The 23254-nt window shown below is 40.3% G+C and overlaps 3 protein-coding genes across 4 annotated transcripts; all 3 read left to right on the top strand.

Annotated features, from left to right (window-relative positions):
• Window positions 1–1361: 1361 nt before the first annotated feature.
• LOC115734722 (UDP-glycosyltransferase 83A1-like) lies at window positions 1362–3922 on the top strand. Its single transcript, XM_048282242.1, is given in 5 exon segments — window positions 1362–1498; window positions 1902–2210; window positions 2213–2314; window positions 2501–3230; window positions 3658–3922. Coding segments are annotated over 5 exon segments (1374 nt in total). The 5' UTR covers window positions 1362–1419; the 3' UTR covers window positions 3812–3922.
• A 3472-nt stretch (window positions 3923–7394) lies between these two features.
• On the top strand, window positions 7395–10307 carry LOC115734896 (40S ribosomal protein S19-3-like). The gene is made up of 4 exons (XM_030665874.2): window positions 7395–7576; window positions 9408–9498; window positions 9638–9821; window positions 10016–10307. The coding sequence occupies exons 1-4, from the start codon at window positions 7490–7492 to the stop codon at window positions 10086–10088; spliced, it is 435 nt and encodes a 144-aa protein (XP_030521734.1). The 5' UTR covers window positions 7395–7489; the 3' UTR covers window positions 10089–10307.
• Window positions 10308–12944: 2637 nt separating this feature from the next.
• Window positions 12945–20642, top strand: LOC115734775 (diacylglycerol kinase 1-like). 2 transcript variants are annotated; one of them, XM_030665694.2, is made up of 8 exons: window positions 12945–13280; window positions 13629–15024; window positions 16178–16544; window positions 17201–17277; window positions 18203–18322; window positions 18484–18648; window positions 19222–19359; window positions 20335–20642. In XM_030665694.2, exons 2-8 carry the CDS (start codon window positions 13861–13863, stop codon window positions 20482–20484), a joined length of 2181 nt encoding a protein of 726 aa, XP_030521554.1. In that variant the 5' UTR covers window positions 12945–13280; window positions 13629–13860; the 3' UTR covers window positions 20485–20642. The 2 variants fall into 2 exon arrangements, with proteins under 2 accessions (XP_030521554.1, XP_030521556.1); XM_030665696.2 differs by lacking the exon at window positions 12945–13280 and adding an exon at window positions 13454–13515.
• The last annotated feature ends 2612 nt before the right edge of the window (window positions 20643–23254 follow it).

Below are 23254 nucleotides of genomic sequence, written 5' to 3'. Positions count from 1 at the left end.
AATTTTTAGGATTAAATTGGTATAATTTAAAGGTTTATGACTGAATTAGCCGTCATGCATTAGGTTTAAGATTTTTTGGACAATTTTCCCAAAATAAAATGCATAAAGTGCAATTTACTTAGGCCACCCAGCTAAATGGCTTCTAATTATTACTAGACATTAGATTCTTATGATCGTCAAGATTTTTATGATCTCCAAACTTAAATTCTCTCAACGTTATATTTTGGACTCCTTACTTGAAGATTTACAATGCATGAGTTATGAATGAAGAGTTGTATTTGCAAATACGAAGTTGTTTTCGATCATATTCTACTTAACTTTGTTGTTCATCACAAAATGTTATGGCAGGTTGAGAATACTCGACCACATTAGTGAGGCAAGTTTGAAATAAAGTGTCAGACCCGCGTGACGGATCTGGGTTTTCGGGGATTACATAAAGTTTTTGGAACGGTTATCCCCTCCTACCTCTAATGATATTGAGATTGTTGTAAAGACGTGATAAACGTACCCAATCACGTTACATTTACGTCATTATGTATTGATACACAATGCAATTGATGGAGGAGGTTGAAAAGTCCAATCCAAAAGTTAAAATTTTAGGCGGAACGAGATTATATGTATCTTGCGTCACAATGTGAATTAAATTATGTGAATAACTGATGTAGGACATATGGCATGTGATTTCTTGGAAAAGCGTGATCGGCAAAAATCGGGGCGATTCTCCTGTTAATTCATTGATCGGATCGGGCGACCTCGGATTGCGCTCAAATTTGGTCGGCTAAAGCGAAACGGCCTTTCAATCAATACTCACCACTATGTTGTGACGTACGTCGTATTTTCGCGTTTCGGGATTTCGGGATAATTTTTCTATTTTAGGAAACCTTGCGATATAGATAATCGCAATATTCGATTTGAATTCTGTTTTGATTTGATTAGATTTGTTTAGTATTATCTCGTTTTATGATATCGTAGGAGTACTATCTATATAAAGGACGTCCATTCTATGTAATCAGAAGAATCATTCTATCAATTTTCAGTATATTTCTTTGGAAAGCTTTTCCTGCTGTCTCTTCCACTGCGTTTATAATAGACATGGATTTAATAAATGGGAGATAAGACAAGCAAGAAGAGAAACAAAACATAAGACTTTGTTAATGAATAAATATGCTTGTCCGTAATTTTTCATTAACAATTAGTGTTCGTTTCATGAACTCGAGGCATCAGCGTTTTGTCCGGCACATTTGCTTTCATTCGAATATGACAACTTACTTTTCTCTTCTCATGGCAAGGGACATAGCAAGTGCCGAAGTGCCGAAGTCCCTCTGAATTGCGTCATAGCAATAACAATAATCGTGGACTCTGAGCTTAATTAACCACTATAAGGTGTGGTAAGGATCTGTCCCTTGTTCTATGTAAACCATGGCAAAGTTGAAACATGTCCTGGTCATACCATTTCCTGCACAAGGTCATGTCACTCCTCTCCCGAAACTCTCACACTAGGGAAAAGTACACTAGAAGTGTCATAACTTGTGTACGGCGTTCACTTGAGTGCCATAACTTTCAAAACGTTCACTTAAGTGCCATAACTTTCAAAAATCGTTTACTTGTGCTACGTCGGAGCAAAATCGTTCACTTGAGTACTACGATAACTTTTCCGGCGTGCCACGTCGCCTTTCTGGCATGCCACGTCGGCTTTTCGGCGTCTACAGAAACTTTTCCAGCGTGCTACGGTAACTTTTCCGACTGCTACGTCAGCTTTTCCGACCGCCACGTCAACATGGCACTCAAGTGAACGATTTTTGAAAGTTATGGCACTTAAATGAACGTTTTGAAAGTTATGGCACTTAAGTGAACGCCGTACAAAAGTTATGGCACTTCTAGTGTACTTTTCTCCTCACACCGTATTGCTGATTATGGGGTCAAGGTTACGTTTGTGAACACAGAGTCCGTTCATGCGCAAGTGATGGCTACAAACCCTGGATTGGATGAGGGATCGAATCGGGTTACGTTTGTCGCGATTCCGAATGGGCTCAAAACTAATGAGGAGCGAAAGGATTTCCCTAAGCTGCAGGAGAGCATGTCAAGGGTGATGCCGAGCTATTTGCGGGAGTTGATCGAGAAAGTGAAGAAGCGATCAAATGGCAATGAAGAGCGGATCAGCTTCATAATTGCGGACTCGACCACCGGATGGGCACCGGAAGTCGCCGAAAGGATGGAATCAAGCGAGCCGGGTTTTGGCCCGCCTCGGCTTCGACCCCGGCCTTGAATCTTCAAATACCGAAGTTGATCGAGGGTGGAATCGTAGACAACAATGGTAAGGGACCAGAACTGGAACCCTTCACAATCAGAAGCCTAAATATCTCGTGTAGCCATCTCTCAATTGCTTTATTGACACACACCAAGGAGAGATGAATCTACAACATTCATCAGCCACTAACGTACGTGCTTGTAGCAATTGGTAGCTGATAAACAATCTAACTTGGTATCGAAACTCATACAGGCGTTGCTCTGAAGAATGATCTCATCACTATATCGAAGGACCTTCCTTCATATAAGAGCACCGACCTCCCTTGGAGTTACCTTGAAGACCCAATGATGCAGAAAGTATTTTTCAGATTCGCATTGTCCATCCTCCAATAGAGCAAATGCACAAACTCATTCCTTTTCAATTCATTTCATGAACTCGAGGCATCGGCCCTCGGTGTCACTCCAGGAGCTCTCCCCATTGGTCCGTTAATAGGGAGCACACGATTATTCCATCGCAGAGGAAGCCTGTGGAATGAGGACTCAACCCGCTTGAACCGGTTAGACCAACATCCGGCCCCGTCCGTCATCTACGTCGCCTTCGGAAGCACGACGTATTCAGCCCGAGAACAATTCTATGAGCTCGCCCACAACCTTGAACAAATCGCTCGGCCATTCCCGTGGGTCGTACGCCCGGACCTCACCGACGGGCCGACCACCGAGTTCCACGACGCATTCCTCCAAAGGGTGAGGAACTATGGGAAGGTGGTCCAATGGGCACCACAAGATGAGGTCCTAGCACACCCTACGGTGGCATGCTTCTTCACTCACTGTGGTTGGAATTCCACACTGGAAGGCTTGAGCAATGGAGTCCCACTTCTCTGCAGGCCTTACTTTGGAGATCAGCACCTGAACAGGAGTTACATATGTGATGTGTGGAGGGTGGGTCTAGGAGTTGATGGTGATGAAAATGGATTTATAACCAGGCATGGGGAAAAGTACACTAGAAGTGCCATAACTTTTGTACGGCGTTCACTTGAGTGCCATAACTTTCAAAACGTTCACTTAAATGCCATAACTTTTAAAAATCGTTCACTTGAGTGCCATGTTGACGTTGCGGCCGGAAAAGGCGACGTGACAGCCGGGAAAGTTACCGTAGAGGCCGGAAAAGTTACCGTAGCACGCGCGGAAAAGTTACCGTAGACGCCGGAAAGCCGACACGGCACGTCGGAAAGCCGACGTGTCACGTCGGAAAAGTTACTATAGCACTTAAGTGAACGATTTTGCTCCAACGTAGCACTCAAGTGAACGATTTTTTAAAGTTATGGCACTTAAGTGAACGTTTTGAAAGTTATGGAACTCAAGTGAACGTCGTACACAAGTTATGGCACTTCTAGTGTACTTTTTCCCCAGGCATGAATTGAGAGAAAAGGTATCAGTAGTTCTTGGGAGTAGTGAGATAAGGTCGAATTGCCCGAGGGTGAAAGAGATGGCTAGGAAGAGTGTTGGTGAAGGAGGTTTCTCCCTCAAGAATGTGCAGAGCTTCATTGAACTCATGAAGGCTTGAGAGTTCTTCCCGTTGCTGCTGTTCAATGGCTAAGATTAAGTTATGTTTTACTCTTTTACAAATCAAACTCATAATGTCTTACTCTGTTTTAATTTGCCGGTTCTAGTTAAGTACCGGATTGTTCTCTATAAAGTATTGGGTTTTGTCAAAATAGATGATACCAATAGAATTTAGGGTGGCGCTATTTCCACTCCTATAAGATTAAGTCCACCCCATTTACGGTAAAAAGACAAAACTGTCATCAATCGTTCATTTGTAATTTTAAGGGGAGAAGAATACCAGAAGTGCTAAAAGTTGTGTACGGTGCTCACTTTCATGCCAAAAGTTTTCGATGAATCGCTTAAGTGCCAAATCAGAAAAAAAAAAAAATGATCACTTAAGTGCCTCGGGTGAGAGGTTCCGGGCAAAATTAATTGGTGGCATTTATAAGTAAATTTTAATACGACATGCAATTTTTTTTTTAAATTCAATCCATGTGGACTTCTAAACTTTAAAAAAATTAATTTAAATTAAACTCAAATTTAAAAATGAGATAAACGCTAAAAAATTTTAAAATACAATTTTTATTTAAAATAAATTTAAAAATATGTTCAAATATTAAAAAAGAAAAAAAAACCCTTCGCAACCTTGTTTCCATCATTATCTTTCTCCTTTTTTTTCTTTTTTTTATATTTTTTAGCTTATTTTTTAATTTATATTAGATTAAATTTGAATTAAAAATCGAATTTAAACAAAAACGACATCGTCTTAATCACATCATTATCACGTAAGAGAGAGAAAATATTACAAAACATCAGTATTTTCTGTTAGTCCAACTCAAAGGACTCGATTGCATCAATTTGATAAGTTTTAAGACTTGAATATACTTTTTGTAAGTTTTAGAACTTAATTGTATTTTCGTAATAAGATTTGGGACCTCTAATATACATGTCCTTTTCTTAGAATTTTCAGTCATACCAAGCAATAACATTGTTATTATTATCAATCCATTTTTTCATATCTTGTCTAGGAGTACGAAGAACAATTTGGTTCTCATTGGAGAGCTAAGTGTGGGCAAAATTGCTGTGATGGAAGGTCTCACTCAGAGAATAATGACGTATTGGCGCTACAACACTTGAGGATTCAGGAACTGTGTAGAGAAAGATGCGGTACTTGAAAGAATGTTCCGGTTGTTCTATACGGCGAATCCTAGTGACACGAGCCTTTTGTTCATTGTCACAAGTGGGAAAGTTCTCTCGTACTCGTGTCCCCTTGTGGGTAGAGCTTGTGCTATCATCATGATGAGCGAGTGTTGTAGAGGGAAAGAGACAACTGGGTCCCTAGGAGTGGTGTTGGAACAGTTTATACTAGGAGTTCTAGGTTAAAGAGAATATACATTTAGGAGCTCTGATGGCGTGGCCGGCCTCCCGTGTATAAACCGATCGAGAGCCGATGTCGCTCTCCCGATGATGCCATGACAGGCCGAAATCCATTGTTGTGCTTAAAGTGTTATACTCATCTTACTCGATGTAGTGGATACCCTAGCTAAGCTAGGCATGGTATGATCCAATACAGGAAAACTATTCGCCTAAGTGTTCTATAGAACAACTATATAAAGAAGGTTGGCTTGGTTTGGCTTGCCAGGTGCCGATCTGGCTAATTCCGCGACCGATATCCGTCAGCTCGTGATAAATGGTATCAGAGCAGGATCCCCCAAAGAGGTGGGTGATTCGGGAAAAACCTATGGTCTTCTCGATCCAACGAGGGAGGAGAGTGATCACCCGGGCCAAGAGGGGCTTGGACAAAATGCGGCTCTCATCTAATTTCTAGGATGTCAATGGGGACATATAAAGGAACCGAGTTGCTCACCGAATGGGGATAACGTTCCTAAATCAATTCGGCGAATCACAAGATCTGCTACCAATTTTCATCAGGGGGAAACCTCCATTGGTCTACTGAGGTCGGGAGAAGTCTTGTAGGCAAAAGAAAGTGTTGTTGAGGGTGAATAAGTGGTGAGGGATGCCACACTTATCAAGGGAGTATGAGTGACTGGACATTCGCGAAAAGCTTTAATCGGGGGAAGCTACTAGTGGAGTGGAGTTGTTTTGTTGGGCGAGCGTTTAGCATAGGGAAGAGACAGAACTACCCACAATGAGGGCGTTTGTGGATTGAGTAGAGGAGAATGACACGGGCTGGTTATTTGTGTCCCAGGTGGGTAAGTTCTCCCGTACCCGTGTCCCCCTATGGGTGGAGCTTATCGTATCATCACAGTGAGTGAGAGTTGTAGAGGGGAAAATACAATTGGGTCCTTGGAAGTGGTATCGGGATGGTTTGTACTAGAAGTTTTAGGTTAAATAGAATATATCCTTAGAAACTTTGAAGGCGGGGTTGGGCTCCCGTGTATAAACCGGTCGGGAGCCGATGCCGCTCTCCCGATGAGACCATAACAAGCCGAAATCAATTGCTATGCCTAAAGTATTCTACTTGCCTTACTCTATGTAATGGATACCCGAGCTAAACCGAGCGTGGTATGATCCAATACGGGAAAGCTATTCACCTAAGTGTTCTATGGAGCAACTATATGAGGAAGGCTAGCTTCGCTTGGTTTGCTAGGCGCTACATAGGCTAATTCCACAACCGAGATATGTTGGTCCGTGACACTAGCATGCTTGATACTTCAAAGGGCACCATGGTGTTCGAAGTTTGCCCGCAATCAATTTAGCCGTCTTGAAAATTCTTTTTTTGTCTTGTATCATTAAATGTGATTGTAAATCCATTTGATTTAGACTTTTGAAAATTATTTTTTTAATATCCCATTCTTCAAAATGTCATTGTCGGTGCGCATAACAATACTATCGGAATAGAATTTCTATTCCGAAAAAAAGTATTTCTAGAGCAGAAATCCGTTTAGTTACGTAATTTCAATTTTCTACTACTGGAGCCAAAAAATGCTCTAGAAGTAGAAATATTTACTTCGAATATAAGTAGAAAAATCAACTTCTGATAAGAAATTAATTTCTAGAGCAAAAATATTGTCATGTGCGGCCTAAATTATCAGTCACCAGATTGAATAGCAAGTGATGTTCGAAAGGTAATCTAGTTTTCTTTAAAAGGGGTTGAGTCATTTTTAAAAGTTTGAACGTTGATTTTTGATAATTTTAAGAAATTTTTTTTTTATTGCCATCAAACGTTCTAAATGAAACAAAACCAAACTCCACATCGCAGCTTGCCATTTCTAACAAATTAAAAGTTATTTTTGCTACACTGATATTGATTTGGCCAAATGCGCTTTGTCTCAAAAGCCAGATATTTTGCATCTCGGCCTCCTAGTAGCACGTTGCAATCCATGCTTTTAAGGGAATACTGAAATGGATTAAACGCAATTTATTTAGGTCATTCATGTAATAAATTTGTGTCAATTTAATTATAAGAATAACCATCTTGTGAAAAAAAAAAAAGAAACTCATCTCAGGAAAAATAGTTGGGCCAGAATAAAGTAGGCTTTCAAAAATAAGGCCCAACTTCTGACTTTTGACAAATTCGGCCCAAACGAAAAAGAAGGGTATCGACGGCATTTCTCACGTGCGAGAGAAATAAAAACCCTAGGTCGCAACGCTCTCCTCCTCTTACAGGCAGAAGAGAGAACTGGGGTTGGAGCAACTGCGCCGTTCGAAGCGGTAGCCTTTTGGTCGATCGAACATGGCGGCCCCGGCGAGGACGGTGAAGGACGTTTCCCCTCACGAGTTTGTCAAGGCTTACGCCGCTCACCTGAAGCGATCTGGGAAGGTATCTCTCTCGTCGCGTAGCGTGGCACCTTGTATGAGCTTCTCTCTTCCAGTTGTTGATGCGTTTGATGTGTGATTTGGACGATCATGCGTAAGTCGAGGAATTGCTAGATATTTGAGTTGTGGATCTGTTTCGGAGTGGAGGACTATGCAGTGTTAGACGGAGGAAATTTGTGAAAGTTCCTCGTGCTTGGTCTTGGAAATGGTGTTTTAGAGGCAGCTGTTGGCGGTTAAGGGTTCTGATTGCTTTAGTATTTTGTGAGACGACCAATCTTGTTGCTTGCTTATCGTGATTGTTGGATGAATAGTTGTCTGTTGTTGAAAGATTGTATGTGCTGCAGAGAGTGTGGCTTGGGGGTTCATCCATAACTCCCATCAGGTGGCTTTGACGGGGTTATGGAACGAGAGCTGTTTACAGCTTTTTGTCGGATATGATTGATGGTGTTTGTGCGTGTGGAGGATTGGGAGTTATTGTTGTTGTTGGGTTCATTAGGCTTTGATATCTTTCACAGAAATCTCTCCCTTTTGCAGGGTTCGTTTGTTTCGCAGAAAATGAATTATCTAGAAAATATTTTCTTAAAATTGATCATTTGTACCGCTCACGAAAATGAATAAATAAAAAATATTTTTATCATCTCATGAAAATATTTAGACATAAATTGCTGTTGATACTGAAAATATTCTTCATTGATTAATTATTTCAAGCAGTACAAGCGATTATTTTTAGTTAAATGTTTTCCAAAGCAGTCATTCTCCTCGAAACAAACGAAACCTAACTAAGCATTTTAAGGCTGACTACTGGGGCAGTGGCGCTAATTCCTGCTGATGTTTGGAAAACAAGTATTGAGAGTTTTGTATACCAGCCAGTAGAATAAATTTCTGAAGAGTTGTGACTCATCCACCCTCCTAAGATTTTAAGCATTCAAATGCCAGCATGACCCTCACGCATTTCGGTACTAAATCGTCACTATGAACAACAGAATGGATTCTGATTTCTGGTGTCCCAAGATCATATGGATTCTGATTTCTGGTGCCCCAAAATGAATCAAATCTCCCCAAGTAGGATTGGAACCTATGACTAGTCAGTTAACAGCCGATTGCTCTACTATTGAGCTATTGAGGAACAACGGGAGATTCGATCTCATAGAGTTCAATTCTTATTCTCAACTCATAACCAATATAAGCTCGAAGTTTCCTTGTTCACTTCCGGAACTTCTTCATAGCGGCTTCCTTACATGTCCCATTTCATAGGGAACCTCAAAGTGGCTTTATTTCATTATATTCCATCCATATCACAATTCCATTCATTTCATATACCTTGGTGTCATTGACATAAGAGATGTCATTTCTAGTCTATAACTTTCTATTTTTATATATGGAAAGTTAAAAAATCATCATATAATAATCCAGAAAAGAAATCGAAACAGAAAAGAAAAAAGGGAGGTTTGTGATGGTTTTGAAATCCGTAGGTGAACATACGGCTTTTCGATTTTCCTTTTCTATCCTTCCTTTCTTCTTTCATTTATTTTCTTTGGAGCCAGGTGGGGACTGGCTTGTTTTCTGGTTAGTCGGCTTCCTTTATGTGGATGAGTCACAGCTAGTTGCCCTGGAAGCTTTTGTTTTTAAAGTTAACATCTTTGTCGGGGATTTTTGTGTCTTAACCTGAAGAAGTATGTGAGGATGGATCTGATTAATCAGTGAGTGGCATTCGAATCTTGTTCACTACGGTTCCCTCTTCATGTACCATGGTCAAAGTTTCACTTTGGTTTGTATGTTTTCTTGCTGTGGAAGTGCTCAATTCAATTTCACATCTTTATATGTTATTCTTTTAGATGGAACTTCCCCATTGGACCGACATTGTGAAGACTGCTACATTCAAAGAGCTTGCTCCTTATGACCCTGATTGGTACTATATTCGAGCTGGTATGCTCTATCTCCTCACCCCCCCCTCTTCCCCACAAACACAAAAACACAGACAGAGCATATGAACAATTGCATTAGTGTACATGTAGAAAAATGCATGCTGCTACATTCAGTGATTGGAATTTTTTGTGTGTTTCAGCTTCTATGGCAAGGAAAATTTATCTCAGGGGAGGCCTTGGTGTTGGAGCCTTCCGCAGGATCTATGGTGGAAGCAAGAGGAATGGCAGTCGCCCACCACATTTCTGCAAGAGCAGTGGTTCTGTAGCTCGCCACATTTTGCAGCAATTGCAGAACATGAACATCATCGATATCGACCCAAGAGGGTAAGTTCTACTGAAACTAATGTTTTGCTTAGTATTACTATCATTGTTTTGGTGGCTCTAATTTGTCTCGAGAAGTTGCTAGCATAGATCAATGACTTTCGTCGATGTGAAGCGGCAGCTCTTGTTATGGAGGAAAAACTTGCACATCCTTCATACTTGGGATGATAACTGAAACTCATGTTCCTATGATTCAGGGGAAGGAGAATCACTTCCAGCGGCCAGCGTGATCTTGACCAAGTTGCTGGAAGGATTGTCGTTGCCCAGTGAGAGAAGAGATCTGTTTTCGGATCTGATGCGAAGTTTGCAGAAGTTAGGATTCCCTTCCAATGGGAGGAGTTTTGATAGAGCAACTTTCTAGTCCTATGCTTGCTGACTCTGTTTGAAGTGCTTCTTGAGCAACTATTTCAAAATGGCTTCTAGGCGTATTAGTATCTTTTGAATCCCTTTAAAAAGTTATGTATTATCTTTTGGTTGTGGTTTCCATTTCCTTCCTTTTCTGGGATGATTCTTCTGTTTTAAGTTGAAAATATTCTTAATGGCCGAGTGTGTTCGTGGCAGTTCTGTTTGGGGCCGACCTTTAATATCTTGCTTAGCATATCATATACAAGGAGCATTTAGATGTGACGATAATTGGTTGCGCTTTCTAGGCAATTTTGCTCATTAAGCTGGTTAGTAATTAGTTTGTGATATTGCGGAACTTACGTTAGTGCAATCTGTCGAAATTAACAGTTGATACGTGACAAACAAAGTGAATTTGTGCATGTGGGGATTAGATTAGAGATGTGCAATTGATCTCACCTCACTAGGAGCATGAGTATCCCGTGTTGATTGACATCTCTATTTTGTCGGTTCGTGTCGAATGATTCGTGCATGTGGGGATTAGAGATGTGAAAGGGAAGACCTGCAAATGTGTTCAGTCCCGCTTCCATTGCTTTACGAAGGAAGAGGACGACACGTTACATAATTCATAGAGGCGATTGAAGGATCTGCTGGAAAACGAGAACGAAGTTGAGTCTCCATCGTGCCTTAGGAATTATGTAACTAAATCCACTATCATTTCTGATTTATAGATAAAATATCGCCCTCAATTGCTCAATTTCAATGTAAAAGGGTGGCCCATTCCTTCTTTTTATTTATTCATTTCTATTTCTATTTAGCAACTAGTTATTATAATTAAACGTTTCACATGTTTTGTGTCTTTTTGTTGTGAGTATCTGATGTATATTAAAAGGCACTATATTCCGGTTTTTCTTTTATTTTTAGATTTTACTTTTGTCAAAATAAGTTTTGACGAAAAGACAAACTTCCAAGAAAATATATATCGACTTTCTTAGTTCTCGCACCAAAGAGTTTGTCTTTTTTTCCTTATTATCGGACACATTTTTACATAGCATGTAAGATGTTATTGGAGGACCTAGAAATACACTAAAAATACCAACGTGAAGAAGTTATGCATAATGAGGCATCTTCAGGCTCTTCTTTGGTAAATTTTCCATGGATGTTATTGAATTTCTTAATCCACAATTATGAGATTTTAATGGCTTTAAAAAAAAAAAGTGTTATCGTATGCAATGTTTGATATATTTGACTTAATCTCTTAAATTTTCATGTAAAAAAATATATAGGCTAATATCATCAAAAACCTTAAAGTCGTACATCATATCACATGTACCTCAAACTGATAAACTCGTACCAAATTTATCCAAAATTGTGGTAAATTTGGGAATTTTATGGGGGAAATTTAGCACGGATGCACTGGTTTATGGCAAGAAGAGCACGAGTGTGGTTACCGATGCAACAATTTTTAGGAGTTTTTGTGATATAAAAATTAGTTTGGGTAAATGCCATACATGTGTACCAGTTGGAGCATTCGATGGTATTGACCCAAAAATGTAACTGCAATTTTATTTTGGATAATCTTTTAAGAGGATTTTGCTAATTGTTTTATCTCATTCATATGCATATACATGTACATGTACAGTGAAAATAGATAGATTTAGTCATATAAGGCTTTTCCATTGTCTTATCTTATACAGAGTGCTCAAAACAAGCACAAATATATATATATATATGAAATTCTTAATTATGTTAGGTAGATCCTATATAGAAAACATAAAAAAGGAGGAAAGTAAATAAAATAAATGCCACGATCTTAAATTATAACTGAATAATTGAATATGATTTTGGGTTTTAGTGAAAATAGATAGATTTGATCATATAAAAGGTGAAAAAAGCGTCACCTTCCATTGTTTATAAATTCAAGGGAAAGTTCAAATAAAGGCTTCAAATGTCATTATTTTCTCGACTAAGAGCATGAAGTGAATACATCGGTTTTAATAAAGGGTCCGACCTCACTAATAGTCAAGGTCATTTTTGTCTTTTATTTTTCTTTTTTCCCTCTTTTTTTATTTTTTCCTTTTTTTTTTACAGAATTTAAAAAGCTATAAGTTTAAAAAAAAGGAAAAAGAAATATAGGCGGAAGGAAGCCCCCCTCCCCCTTCCTATGGCTAGGCACCAACGACTCCATTGACCACCGCCGACGCCCCACTACTGGTGGGACAATAGCCATAGGCGAGGGAGGGCTATCATCTCGCCTGTATTTCCTTTTTGTTTCTTTAAGCTTTTTGTTTGTTTTTAAAATTTTTAATATAATTTAACCATAAATTAGGTTAAAATTTTCTTTTGATGAAAATGCCCGTAATTGGCTGGAGAGATGAGGCCCTTATCCGAAAAAGTCTTGGTCACTTCATGTTTTTATTTAAAATAAAATTTATTTTAAATTTTTATTTGAGAAAATGAAGGCGATTCTTGTCCTCACTTAGTATTTTTTTTTTTCCAAATTAAATGGGCCAAAAGATTAGCTGTCCTGTTGTTAACCAACTTCGAGAACTCGGCTGGCGTATTAGGGAGCGCCAAAAGAGTGAGAGCCGTCCAAATCAAATCCAAAGACAATGTCACCACCGACTCGGCGCCGACCGCCGAGTCTCGGCCCCGGTGACGTGTACCCTTAGTAGTCCACGTCACCACCTAAGTAGGTCCCACCGTCGTAATTGTGTCGCCCTCGTCTCGCCACGTGGAAAGCCAGGGGGCAGAACAAGATTCGTATCTGGCTCTCCATGTCTCTCCGTTTTAGAATCCCCAGCACGACGAAGAAGAAGAGATTCCCTCCACCCCCGCAAGCAACACGGACACCGGAGAAAAAGCGAAACCCCAATATATAATTTGAACTTTATCGATCTTCTCAGTCGGAAATCGAGCCTCTGCTTCGAATTCGCGTTGTTTTGCAGATCTCGAGCGACGTTGGGTTCTCATTTCTATCCCTGTCCGCCGGATTGTGGCGATTTTCCTTTATTGGGGTGATTGTTTTTCTGCATCTTCGTCGGCGGGTTGGGGGATCGGAGTCTGTTGCCGCAAGTTTTCTTCTCCAGATCTTCAGTATAGCGATCGGGTCGTTCGTCTGTGAGTTTTCCGATAGTCTTGACTGCTTCGGAACTGTTTGCCGTTCTTTTTTTTTTTTTTTGGGGGGGGAGGTGTTCCTTCTTTTTTTTAGTTTTGGTGAAACTCGCGTATGTGGTTGGTCTTCTTCATGTATTGATTTGGTAATTGGTTTGTCTTTATTTCTGTCTTGTCTGCTTCAGTGGGGAGTTGTGGATTCGGGATCGTTCGCTGATTGTTTCTTCGTTGGTTCTATCTGGTATTTAGTGGGACGAGCTTACCTCGCTCAATGTAGATTGGATTTGAATTACGTTTCCTGCTTTTATCCCCCATTTGCAATGACAGATTGAAAGCTCCACGTATGCACTTTAGGCCCTCTTGCCATTTGAGCCTCAAGGCTTGGTAGCTTCTGCACTGGGGACAATCCTGGACTAGCTTCTGGAGGTTGAAACAGTACATTGTGTTAAACTTGGTGGAACGCGAAATTTTCCATTGTGGAGTATGTGTTGATTGGGTTTCGGTATTGGGATGGATGAAGGAATTTGTTGGAGTGCGATGTAGTCCAAGGTGTCTCCTTTAGAATGACGATAACGTAGTTTGGAAAATGGCTGAGGATGGTGAATATGGCGTGTTGCTTCCTAGGTGGAAGAACATTGGTAGCATTGAATTGGCCGAGTCCCATCTCCTCCTCCTTTCATGCTTCATTGGCGGTTTAGTGGGGATATGTACTATCCTGTACACGGCTTTCCAATGGAGACGGAACATCAATTTAAGTTGGATGAAAGCCATAGCCAAATCTAAAAAAAATCCAACGTCCAGGCAAAAGGTCCCCAAAGCTCCTCATACATGGACGCCAGAAGCCGTATCGCGTGGTTTAAACTGTTCTGTGTGTTTGAATTCCACATCTACTTCCCAGGCTCTGGGCTCTATGGGTGCTTCAGACAGTTTCATCTATCGATGCAGTGTTTGCGGCACAGCGGCTCATTTAAGCTGCTCCTCAGCAGCTCACAAGGACTGCAAGTCGGTGTCAATGACTGGATATGACCATGTGGTACACCAATGGACTCTGTGCTGGGCTGAATTAACGGATCATCCAGAGGAATCATTTTTCTGTAGTTATTGCGAAGAGCCATGCAGTGGATCGTTTCTTGGTGGATCTCCCCTGTGGTGTTGCCTTTGGTGTCAAAGACTTGTGCACGTTGACTGCCACAATAGCGTATCCAATGATATTTGTGATTTAGGCCAATTTAGAAAATTGATTCTATCCCCTCTGAATGTCAAAGATCTGAGCCACAGTGCCTCGGGTGGATTTTTCAGTTCAATCACTCATGGGGCCAATGAGATTGCATCTACAATGCGGGCAAGTATTGGGAGTCGAAGAAAGAAGTCAAAGCACAGAAGTGGATCTTCCACTAATACCGGAAATAGTGCGAGTGGTAGTGACACAACAGCTGAAAGCACTGCTGATACGAGCTCATCAGCTGATTTTTCTCAGAAAATTGGAAAAAATCACAGTGAGGAAGTGGGCACTAGTGTTTCTCTTCAAAATGGTAAGGTAGATGAAGAATTGCATGGAGAAACCAGTTCCACAAGTAGACCATTTGCTCAGAGAGATGAGGATCAGAAGATAGGCGTGAAACAAAGATACGAATTAATTGATTTGCCTCCAGATGCAAGACCTCTTTTAGTTTTTACTAATAAAAAGAGTGGAGCTCAGCGGGGGAACTCTCTTAGACAACGAATGAACGTTCTTCTCAATCCTGTTCAGGTTCGATATCAGTCAACCAACATCTAATGGTTGCATCTAATTTCCTTCGTTTCTGTTATCCCTCTTCACCTCCTTCACCCTCTTCTGGTTGTTGAGATGGTCCCACAATAACCCTTGGAGTGAACACCGTACATCACAAAGAAACAGTGACAAAATGATAAAGTCTGCATATCTCTTCTTTCCTCCTCAAGCTTCCTTATCGGCAGTAGACGATCCCATGTAGTTGCATGGTTTATTTGGTGCATCTTAAGCAGTATGTCTTTTCTAGGTTATGTATAAACTCTGTATGAAGTGAGTTCTGCTTAACACGGTCCATGTATGGAGCTAATTTATAATCTATTTTAGAACTTGATTTCCAACACAGCGTTTGGAAATTGTAGCTTTGACAACTCTATAGCTCCTTCAATGCCAGTACTATATGGAAAACTGAATAAGTTGTGTAAATGATTGTTGAGAAGTACAGGAACCATTGAGTGTGCTGGTGATGAGTTTGTATTCATGACTTGCGTTTTCTCTTTGCTTAGTAAGTATAACATAAAAGAAGGCAACATAAAAGCTGTTAATGATTTCCCAAATGGTAGATCATGCGTTCTGATTGTTTGGAAGTTAAGTATGATACAAAGGAGTGAAGATATGTTATTTCAACTTGCGTGCTTTCATTTCATCCACTTTTTTGTGAGTGGAGTGCCACTTTATTCTAGTAAATGTAGGAGAATCCCGAACTTCTAGCGACAGTTGAGCATGGTGCAGCTTCTTTCTTGTAGCAGTCCTTTGACCCAGTTCACGGAGGTCTAGCCCAGTATGATAATTTGCGGCTTAGGGTTCTAGTACGACAAAAGTTAAATGTATAGATAAATAATCTGAGCCCTTTTTTATAATAAAAACATTAGCATAGTCAAGAGTACATATCTTAAATGATCTGTAACTATGCTAGTTCACTGATATATTCTTTGGTAGAACATAAGAGTAGCCTTTGACTTGAAATTCTATTAGTAAAGTGTGAGCACCCCTATAGAGTAAGGCTCTCTTGTGGATAGCTGTGAAGTCATCCTTTTGGTATGGACTATGGAGACTGGTCTCTTTTTTTTTCTTTTGGGGTTCTATTGGTTCATCTATTTCTGTTGTTCTTTCTGACGAGGTTGTTGATTTATAGGTCTTCGAGTTGAGCTCCACACAAGGACCAGAAGTTGGTCTTCATCTATTCAGGAAGGTGCCTCATTTTAGAGTCCTTGTGTGTGGGGGAGATGGTACTGTAGGCTGGGTTCTTGATAAGATTGACATGCAGAATTTTGATTCTCCACCTCCAGTAGCTATTCTTCCAGCAGGAACTGGAAATGATCTGTCTAGGGTTTTGTCTTGGGGAGGTGGATTAGGCTCAGTGGAGAGACAAGGAGGTCTATTCGCATTGTTAAACCAGATAGAGCATGCTGCAGTTACACTTCTTGACCGATGGAAGGTATCAATCATTAATCAACAGGGCAAACAACTTCAAAATCCCAAGTTTATGAACAATTATATTGGTAAGTGTACATGCGTCCAAGCAAAGGTTTTTTAAAATTATTTCATGGACAATTTATATGGTTGCATGCATGCATTGGGAATGGAGCTTTTCTGATCAGCTGTAGGTCCTTCGCTGGACATGTTCTGGCCATCGCTCTGACGTTTGGATAGTCAGCCTTCTCATTTGTCTTTTCCTTGCCATTTATATTGATCAGTACAGCATGGTTCTAATGTATTGGCATATCGTATTCTTCTTCATTTTGAATTGTAACAATGACCAATTAGTTTTGAACCCCCCAACCCCAAACCACCGGATGAAGCTAACATAGTTGGATGACAGCAATAAGTAGGCATCTTCCACCAGTGGAGTTGCCTACCCATCATCTGTGATGGTCCTCTGGAGTTTTAGACATCTGCTAGTAAGTAGGATGAGCTGATTACATTTTTCAAAGCGAGAGTTTGTCCTCGATTTAAGGGATATGGTTCATATACAAGTCTAAAATTTCAGGTTTAATGTGAAAAAAGTGTTACTGGAAATATATGAAATATCTTTTTGTAGTACATTATCAAAATTATCGCTACAGGTTGCTTTGTGCCACTGTATGGTGCATTTATTGGAATGTTATGTATAATGGCACACAAGAACCTATATTTGCTGACCTTTTGTGGTTTACAGGAATTGGTTGTGATGCAAAGGTTGCCTTGGACATACATAATTTGAGAGAGGAGAACCCTGAGAAGTTCTACAATCAGGTGACTTCAGATATTGCAGAAATTATGAAGAGTCTTATGTTTCAGAGAGGATCTTTTATTTGATGTGCTAGATTGCCTGTTTACCTGTTGGAGCTAACCTTAAGCTCTGACCTTCAAGCATGTATACAGTAATTTAGGTGTTGTTCCTTTATTTTCTGGCTGTAGTAGTTGCTTTGTGGCTCCAAAAGAGAATTGTAGCACTAGGTTGAGTGCTAGGGAAGAGTTTATCAGTAGACATATGCTATCTACGGTTATCATCTCGCGGAGTGTAGTTATATTTCTCCTTTTTTTAACGAGTGGAAAATTCTCGGCATCACAAAGACAAGCAAATGTAACTTTGTGCAAATTCCCTTAACTTTTGCTGGCCGATGGTTTGGAAGCTATAGCTCCCCAAGTTGTGTGGCTATGGTGCTTGGAATTTTATAGGTGTAGAAGAAGATGGTATATTGGATGTGCACCATTAATGGTAGAGCCTCAAGGAGAGGCTAAAAGCACTTCCACATTTTTGGCTTGTTTATGATGGAGATAAATTTTTGCTGTAACTTTTGCTTTGCTGTTGTGGGGACTAGTCACTACGTCATGGATCTATTTGCTAAATCTTGTTCCTCGATATTCCTTTGTTGAGATTGTTAACTTGCTGGGTGAGTAGAACTCATATTCTTGCACCTTCCGTTTATTGGTTGATTGTTGAGAGTTCTATGCAACTTTGAATACGCAAGGCATCCTGGTATGAGATGAACTTCTGTTAGCTTCATGAGGTAGTCCTAATAATTTTATGACATGCCATATGGAGAGGAGATGTCTGCTTGCTGCTTTCCAGCCTCAGCATGCTCGACGAGAATTGGATACGTCTTTTCTGGTGGAGAATTAACTGTATTCTTGACAATGGATATTCCAATCTTAGAGTTTGTTGCTACTATTTCAGTTCATGAACAAAGTTCTTTATGCAAGAGAAGGTGCCAAGAGTATAATAGACCGGACACTCGCAGATTTTCCTTGGCAAGTTCGCCTTGTTGTAGATGGTGTTGAGGTAGAAGTCCCAGAGGTGCGTATTATGAATAGTTGCATGATATATCAATGCGTGGCTTAGTTCTTCGCTTTTTTATTGGGGGTTATTAATTGGGCTAAGCAGCACTCGAGCAGCTCTCATCCAGCAAGCACAGACTAGTTTAAGTTGCTTAGATAATGATTTTATGATGTTCGTAGGACGCAGAAGGTGTGCTTGTAGCCAACATCAGAAGCTACATGGGTGGCGTAGATCTATGGCAAAATGAGGAGGAAACTAACGATAACTTTGACCCACAATCTATGCATGATAAAATACTAGAGGTCGTGAGCATATCAGGAACATGGCATCTTGGGAAGCTTCAGGTATTTTTGTGTTTCACCTTGTAAATTAAACCGATTTGCTCTCTAGTGAATCAGATAGCATCTTGGGAAGCTTCATGTTGATTTTAAGTTCCATCTCGTAGATTAAATTGGTTTTTAATAATTCAGATAAGATTCTGTAAAAACCTTTTAGAGAAGACGACTTGGGGCTCTTGGACAGAAATTATGATTTGACTGAGAACCTTCAGTTTGGTAATAACAGAAATGGTCCAAAGTTGAGTACAGATGGCTTTACCTTTTGAGATTGCATGGGAAGTGTTCACTTCGGTAACTTGGACCAAGGCCCAAAGTTGAGTACAGATGGCTATACAACGTGAGAATGTATGGAAAGTGTTTTGGTGGTGATTTAGTCTAGGCTGAATTTGAGAATCTTACTTTGGGCAAGTATGTAAATTGACTGAATACATGTTGCTATGACTTGAACTTGCATCCTGCAGAGTAACAAAAAGTAATAAATGTCAGACAGAGTTATTAAAGGCATAAGTAGTGATAGTGGTGAATGACTGTTCAAGTTTAGCCAGTGCAGTGATTCTTTGTGTTGCTGCTTTTTAAAAGGTGGGTCTTTCACGTGCACAAAGACTTGCTCAAGGGCAGTCAATCAAGATACAGCTTCTTGCTGCATTACCTGTTCAAATTGATGGGGAACCTTGGTTTCAGCAACCATGTACATTGGCCATATCCCATCATGGACAGGTGATTTCCTTTCCCTGCACTGCTTGTGTCAACCCCACCTCTCTCTTCCCATGTTCCTCCTTTCTGTGTCGGTTGCATTTGTTCTGTACAGCATGTGTGTGTTCAAACGTACTCGCTTACTGCTCGAGGGCACAGATTAGTACATCCATTGGTCCACCTTGCATGAAGCTTGTGGGTGGGTTGGGGCAGACATGCATCGCCACAGATATTTTCATTGACATGGTTGTTGATCACTACGGTGGACTTTACGCATCTTGATTACCAACTGATTACTCTATAAATGTGACTTTTGGAAATCTAGGAAGAGAACTTATCATGCAGTCAATAAGGATGTATGGATGGTTTTAGTGGGACTATCTTTCCTTCCCATGATATTCATTTGAAAGAAATGCTCTCTCAACTTACATGTAACTTGGAATTGTTCTGAAGATCCCCTGGTAATTAATAGCTCTTCAACCTGGAACGCTTAATCTACCAGTTTTCGGATGGTCCTATGACGCCAGTGTAAAATTTCTCAACTGGGACTTGTGAGATCGAATCTTTTCAAATGTGGCCTGTTCATTATTTCACTGGGCCCTTGCCAGGATAGCATTATGATGAAGGGATAGGCTCTCTTATGTTTGTAACTTGCTCACTCGGACAATACTCTTTTATCGCATGCTAGTGCACTAACATCTGAAGGACCCAATATCAAGATTGGTAATGAACTTCCGTGAATATACAAAACTTGAGGGTGCTTCGAAATATATGCGGAAATTTGGATTTATAAGCCCTATGAAGCACTATCATGCGTTTTGACCCATGCATTCAAAGCCAAACTCTAGCTTAAGAGCAAAAACTCCTCGAGTCCATTGGATCAAACTATTTTCAGATAGTTTTTTCCCTCCTCTTTGGAACCATCAAGTCTGCTGTAGTGCCCGTCATTTGATGTGTGCTTTTCTTTTTAGATGAATGGTTTTCTGATGTATTGAGCAGGCCTTCATGCTGAAAAGGACGGCCGAGGAGCCTCTTGGTCATGCAGCCGCCATGATCGCTGACGTTCTTGAGAATGCGGAGATCAATCAAGTAATCAATTCCACGCAGAGGCGAGCCCTTCTTCATGAAATGGCGCTGAGGCTATCATAGAACTGTTCTGCTAATGTGCGTCCGAAAGGGCGTGTTTTTGTACATTACCAGTGGCTTTAGAAAATCCAATTCTTTCTCTTTCATGTTAATAGAGCTTTTGTCATATGCTTTGTGTACATCATCATCTCGGTGTACCACAATTTTGTGTTCTTGCAGTTTATACCTTACTCATAAAAGATTATACCACAATATTGAGAAGTTTTTAAGTGTGTCTTATCTTTTGCTGTCCACCGAACTGTCTATTTCAGATCCAACAAGACTGCGAACGATACGCAGCGCCATCATCGGCAAATTTTTCCGGTCTGTTACGCGGAACTTGCTTGGTTTTGTTGTTTGATTTCGAACTATCTTTTGTCGTCCTATCGCCCCTCTCTCTCTCTCAACTTTAAAAGCCCCATCAATGCGAGCAGCTCTCAATTTTAAAAGCCCCATCAATGCGAGCAGCCCGTCGGTACCAACAAAACGTCGGCGGCGACGGAGACATTGTCTGCTTCTCTTTTTTAATGGAATCGTGACCCCGACGTTAAAGGCATGAAACCGATAGTCCGAGTCTTCGATTAGAATGTGATTGCGATTGCGCAATGGACGGAAAGGGACATGGATGGTCTTGAGAGAATTGCTCCGTCGATTGGGGCTTTTTTAACATGTCGACAACGGAAACGTCAGATTGGAATAAAAAAAAAGTCGGTTGATCTTGGGCTCCTTTGTCCCAATAGGAATTCAACTTGTGTTAAAATCTCTGGAGAAAAAAAGAGGGAATCAAGATTAGGCAAAGTTCGGAGAGTAGAGAATTTATGCCCACCTTCAAACTCGTAGGTGGACTTCCTCAATGGTGCAAAAGATAGGACGGCTTCTAGCATCTCCTCCTATGTCGTGGATAAATTGGATCGTTGACACTTGGCAACCGAAGGGTCGAAACATCAACAAACGTAAGCCTCCTTATCAAGAATAGTCTTGCTTGAAGTTAGACTATTACGTAATATTCGATGATAGAAACTTTTAGAATCGGAGTGCTTAGCTTTAAGATTATATCATTGTCGAAGTCTCGAGTTTATGTAAATTGCCAAAATTTGTTCTTTTTATTGCGGAATTCCTGTTAGTAATTTAATTACTTTTAAGATGATATCGATGTCGAAAGTCTCGAGTTCACAAAAAAGGCTTTTTTTTTCTTTTTTTCTTTTTGTTTTTTTGCAATTCAATTCTTAGTTGACCTGAAGTTCCCAAGAGGTCAGCAAAGGGCCCCACTAAATCAGCCCCATTTGACCGCCTTCTTCCACTTTTTCACCGCCTCAGTAAATTCTCTTGCAGTTGCAATTTTCGAGAGAAATCTGAATAGAAAAAAAGGAAGGGGGGCCGTGATTTATGGCCCGGCGCGCCGACACTCGCGTTCACATGGGGAGCCTCGTACGTGCGCTTGGCAAAGAAAACGACGTCGCTTTCATTCAACGCATTCAAACGCCAGCTACGGGGACCCACCCTACCAACCTCTTTCTTTCTTTTTTTTGTCAATTACCACTTTAATTCTCAGAATAACAAATATTGGGGGTTGAGATTCCATTACCATCTAACGAGTCTTTTAGATCAATGGCGACACCAGGAAAGCATCAACCCTGTGTTTGGCGAGTTTGGCAAAGCGTAGAATCCTTTGTTGATTTGACGGTATGCAACAGTATGTCCGATTTATCCGAGAAAATATAGTGTGATGTCGAGTATTGGCACTCTGTACCTACGAATCATGGCATCTATCGATTGAAGGTTTCTCCTTTTTCGGGTTATGGAATTCATTTTCCCGACTTTTAAGCAGTCATCTTCCCTTTTGACCGTCTTCAGCGGACCGATGATTTTCAACAAACCAATGATGTGAAAATCCAGAAAAAACTAATTTGCAGAGTACTCGTTTGCTCAAACAAACACGCCTTTAAAGTTCAATTCATTCACCATATGTGGCCCAGAGATGGCTCCCGGACGGTATCAAAAGCCTTTTTCATCCTCCCCCGTATAGTCAAAATCAAGATATACGGTTCCACCCGTTTAAAATTTTTTCCAACTTCATTCTTGAACGTGGATCCGGTTATAATTTTTGGCTGATTAACTTCTTTTTGATAGAATCGCAGCAAATTCTATTGAATTTAAGGATCACGTAAGATGCAAACTAAAGCCTGAATAAGTAACTCATCGGATCCATATCCGGTGAAGTGATAAAATCAGATTAAGGTGGTGATGTTTAAATCCGCGGACACTCCACATGCTCATTTCTTAGTCGAGAAAGCAATCAGCATGGTTGGTGAATAGATTCTTTTTGCTGTTGAATGAGTCATTTTGGGCTAACGAACTCGATTATAATGTTCTTCTGCCAGGTGGCAGGATATAATAGGCCAAACGAGAAGTTAATTATGAAGTCAAATCAAGGTTTAGAGCCATTATTATTATTATTATTATAAGTCAGCTTCTAGAAGATATTGGTGCACATTGATTTTATCGTAATAACGGACGTGGAATCATGCGTCTCCTTGTCATGGATAATGAATTATGCCGGTAAATGGCTAAAATTAGTTTCAGCTTAATGCCCTTCAAAAGCACCAACTTTAATTTGGATTTCAATTCTGGTATAAACTTTCTTTGATCTCATTAAAAACACCAACTTTAACTCCTAACCCGATTTTGACCCGGAATTATTTTGTCTTGTAAAAAAAGAATAAAATTTCAACTTAGGTCTCAATTACAGTGCAAAAAATTTTTTTTTTTGGTCTCATAAAAATGTACAAATTTT

The sequence above is a fragment of the Rhodamnia argentea genome, chromosome 7 (assembly GCF_020921035.1).
Source record: "Rhodamnia argentea isolate NSW1041297 chromosome 7, ASM2092103v1, whole genome shotgun sequence".
Classification (NCBI taxonomy): Eukaryota; Viridiplantae; Streptophyta; class Magnoliopsida; order Myrtales; family Myrtaceae; genus Rhodamnia; species Rhodamnia argentea.
The sequence above is the reverse complement of the archived record's forward strand: the minus strand, read 5'-3'. Positions and strand labels throughout refer to the sequence as shown.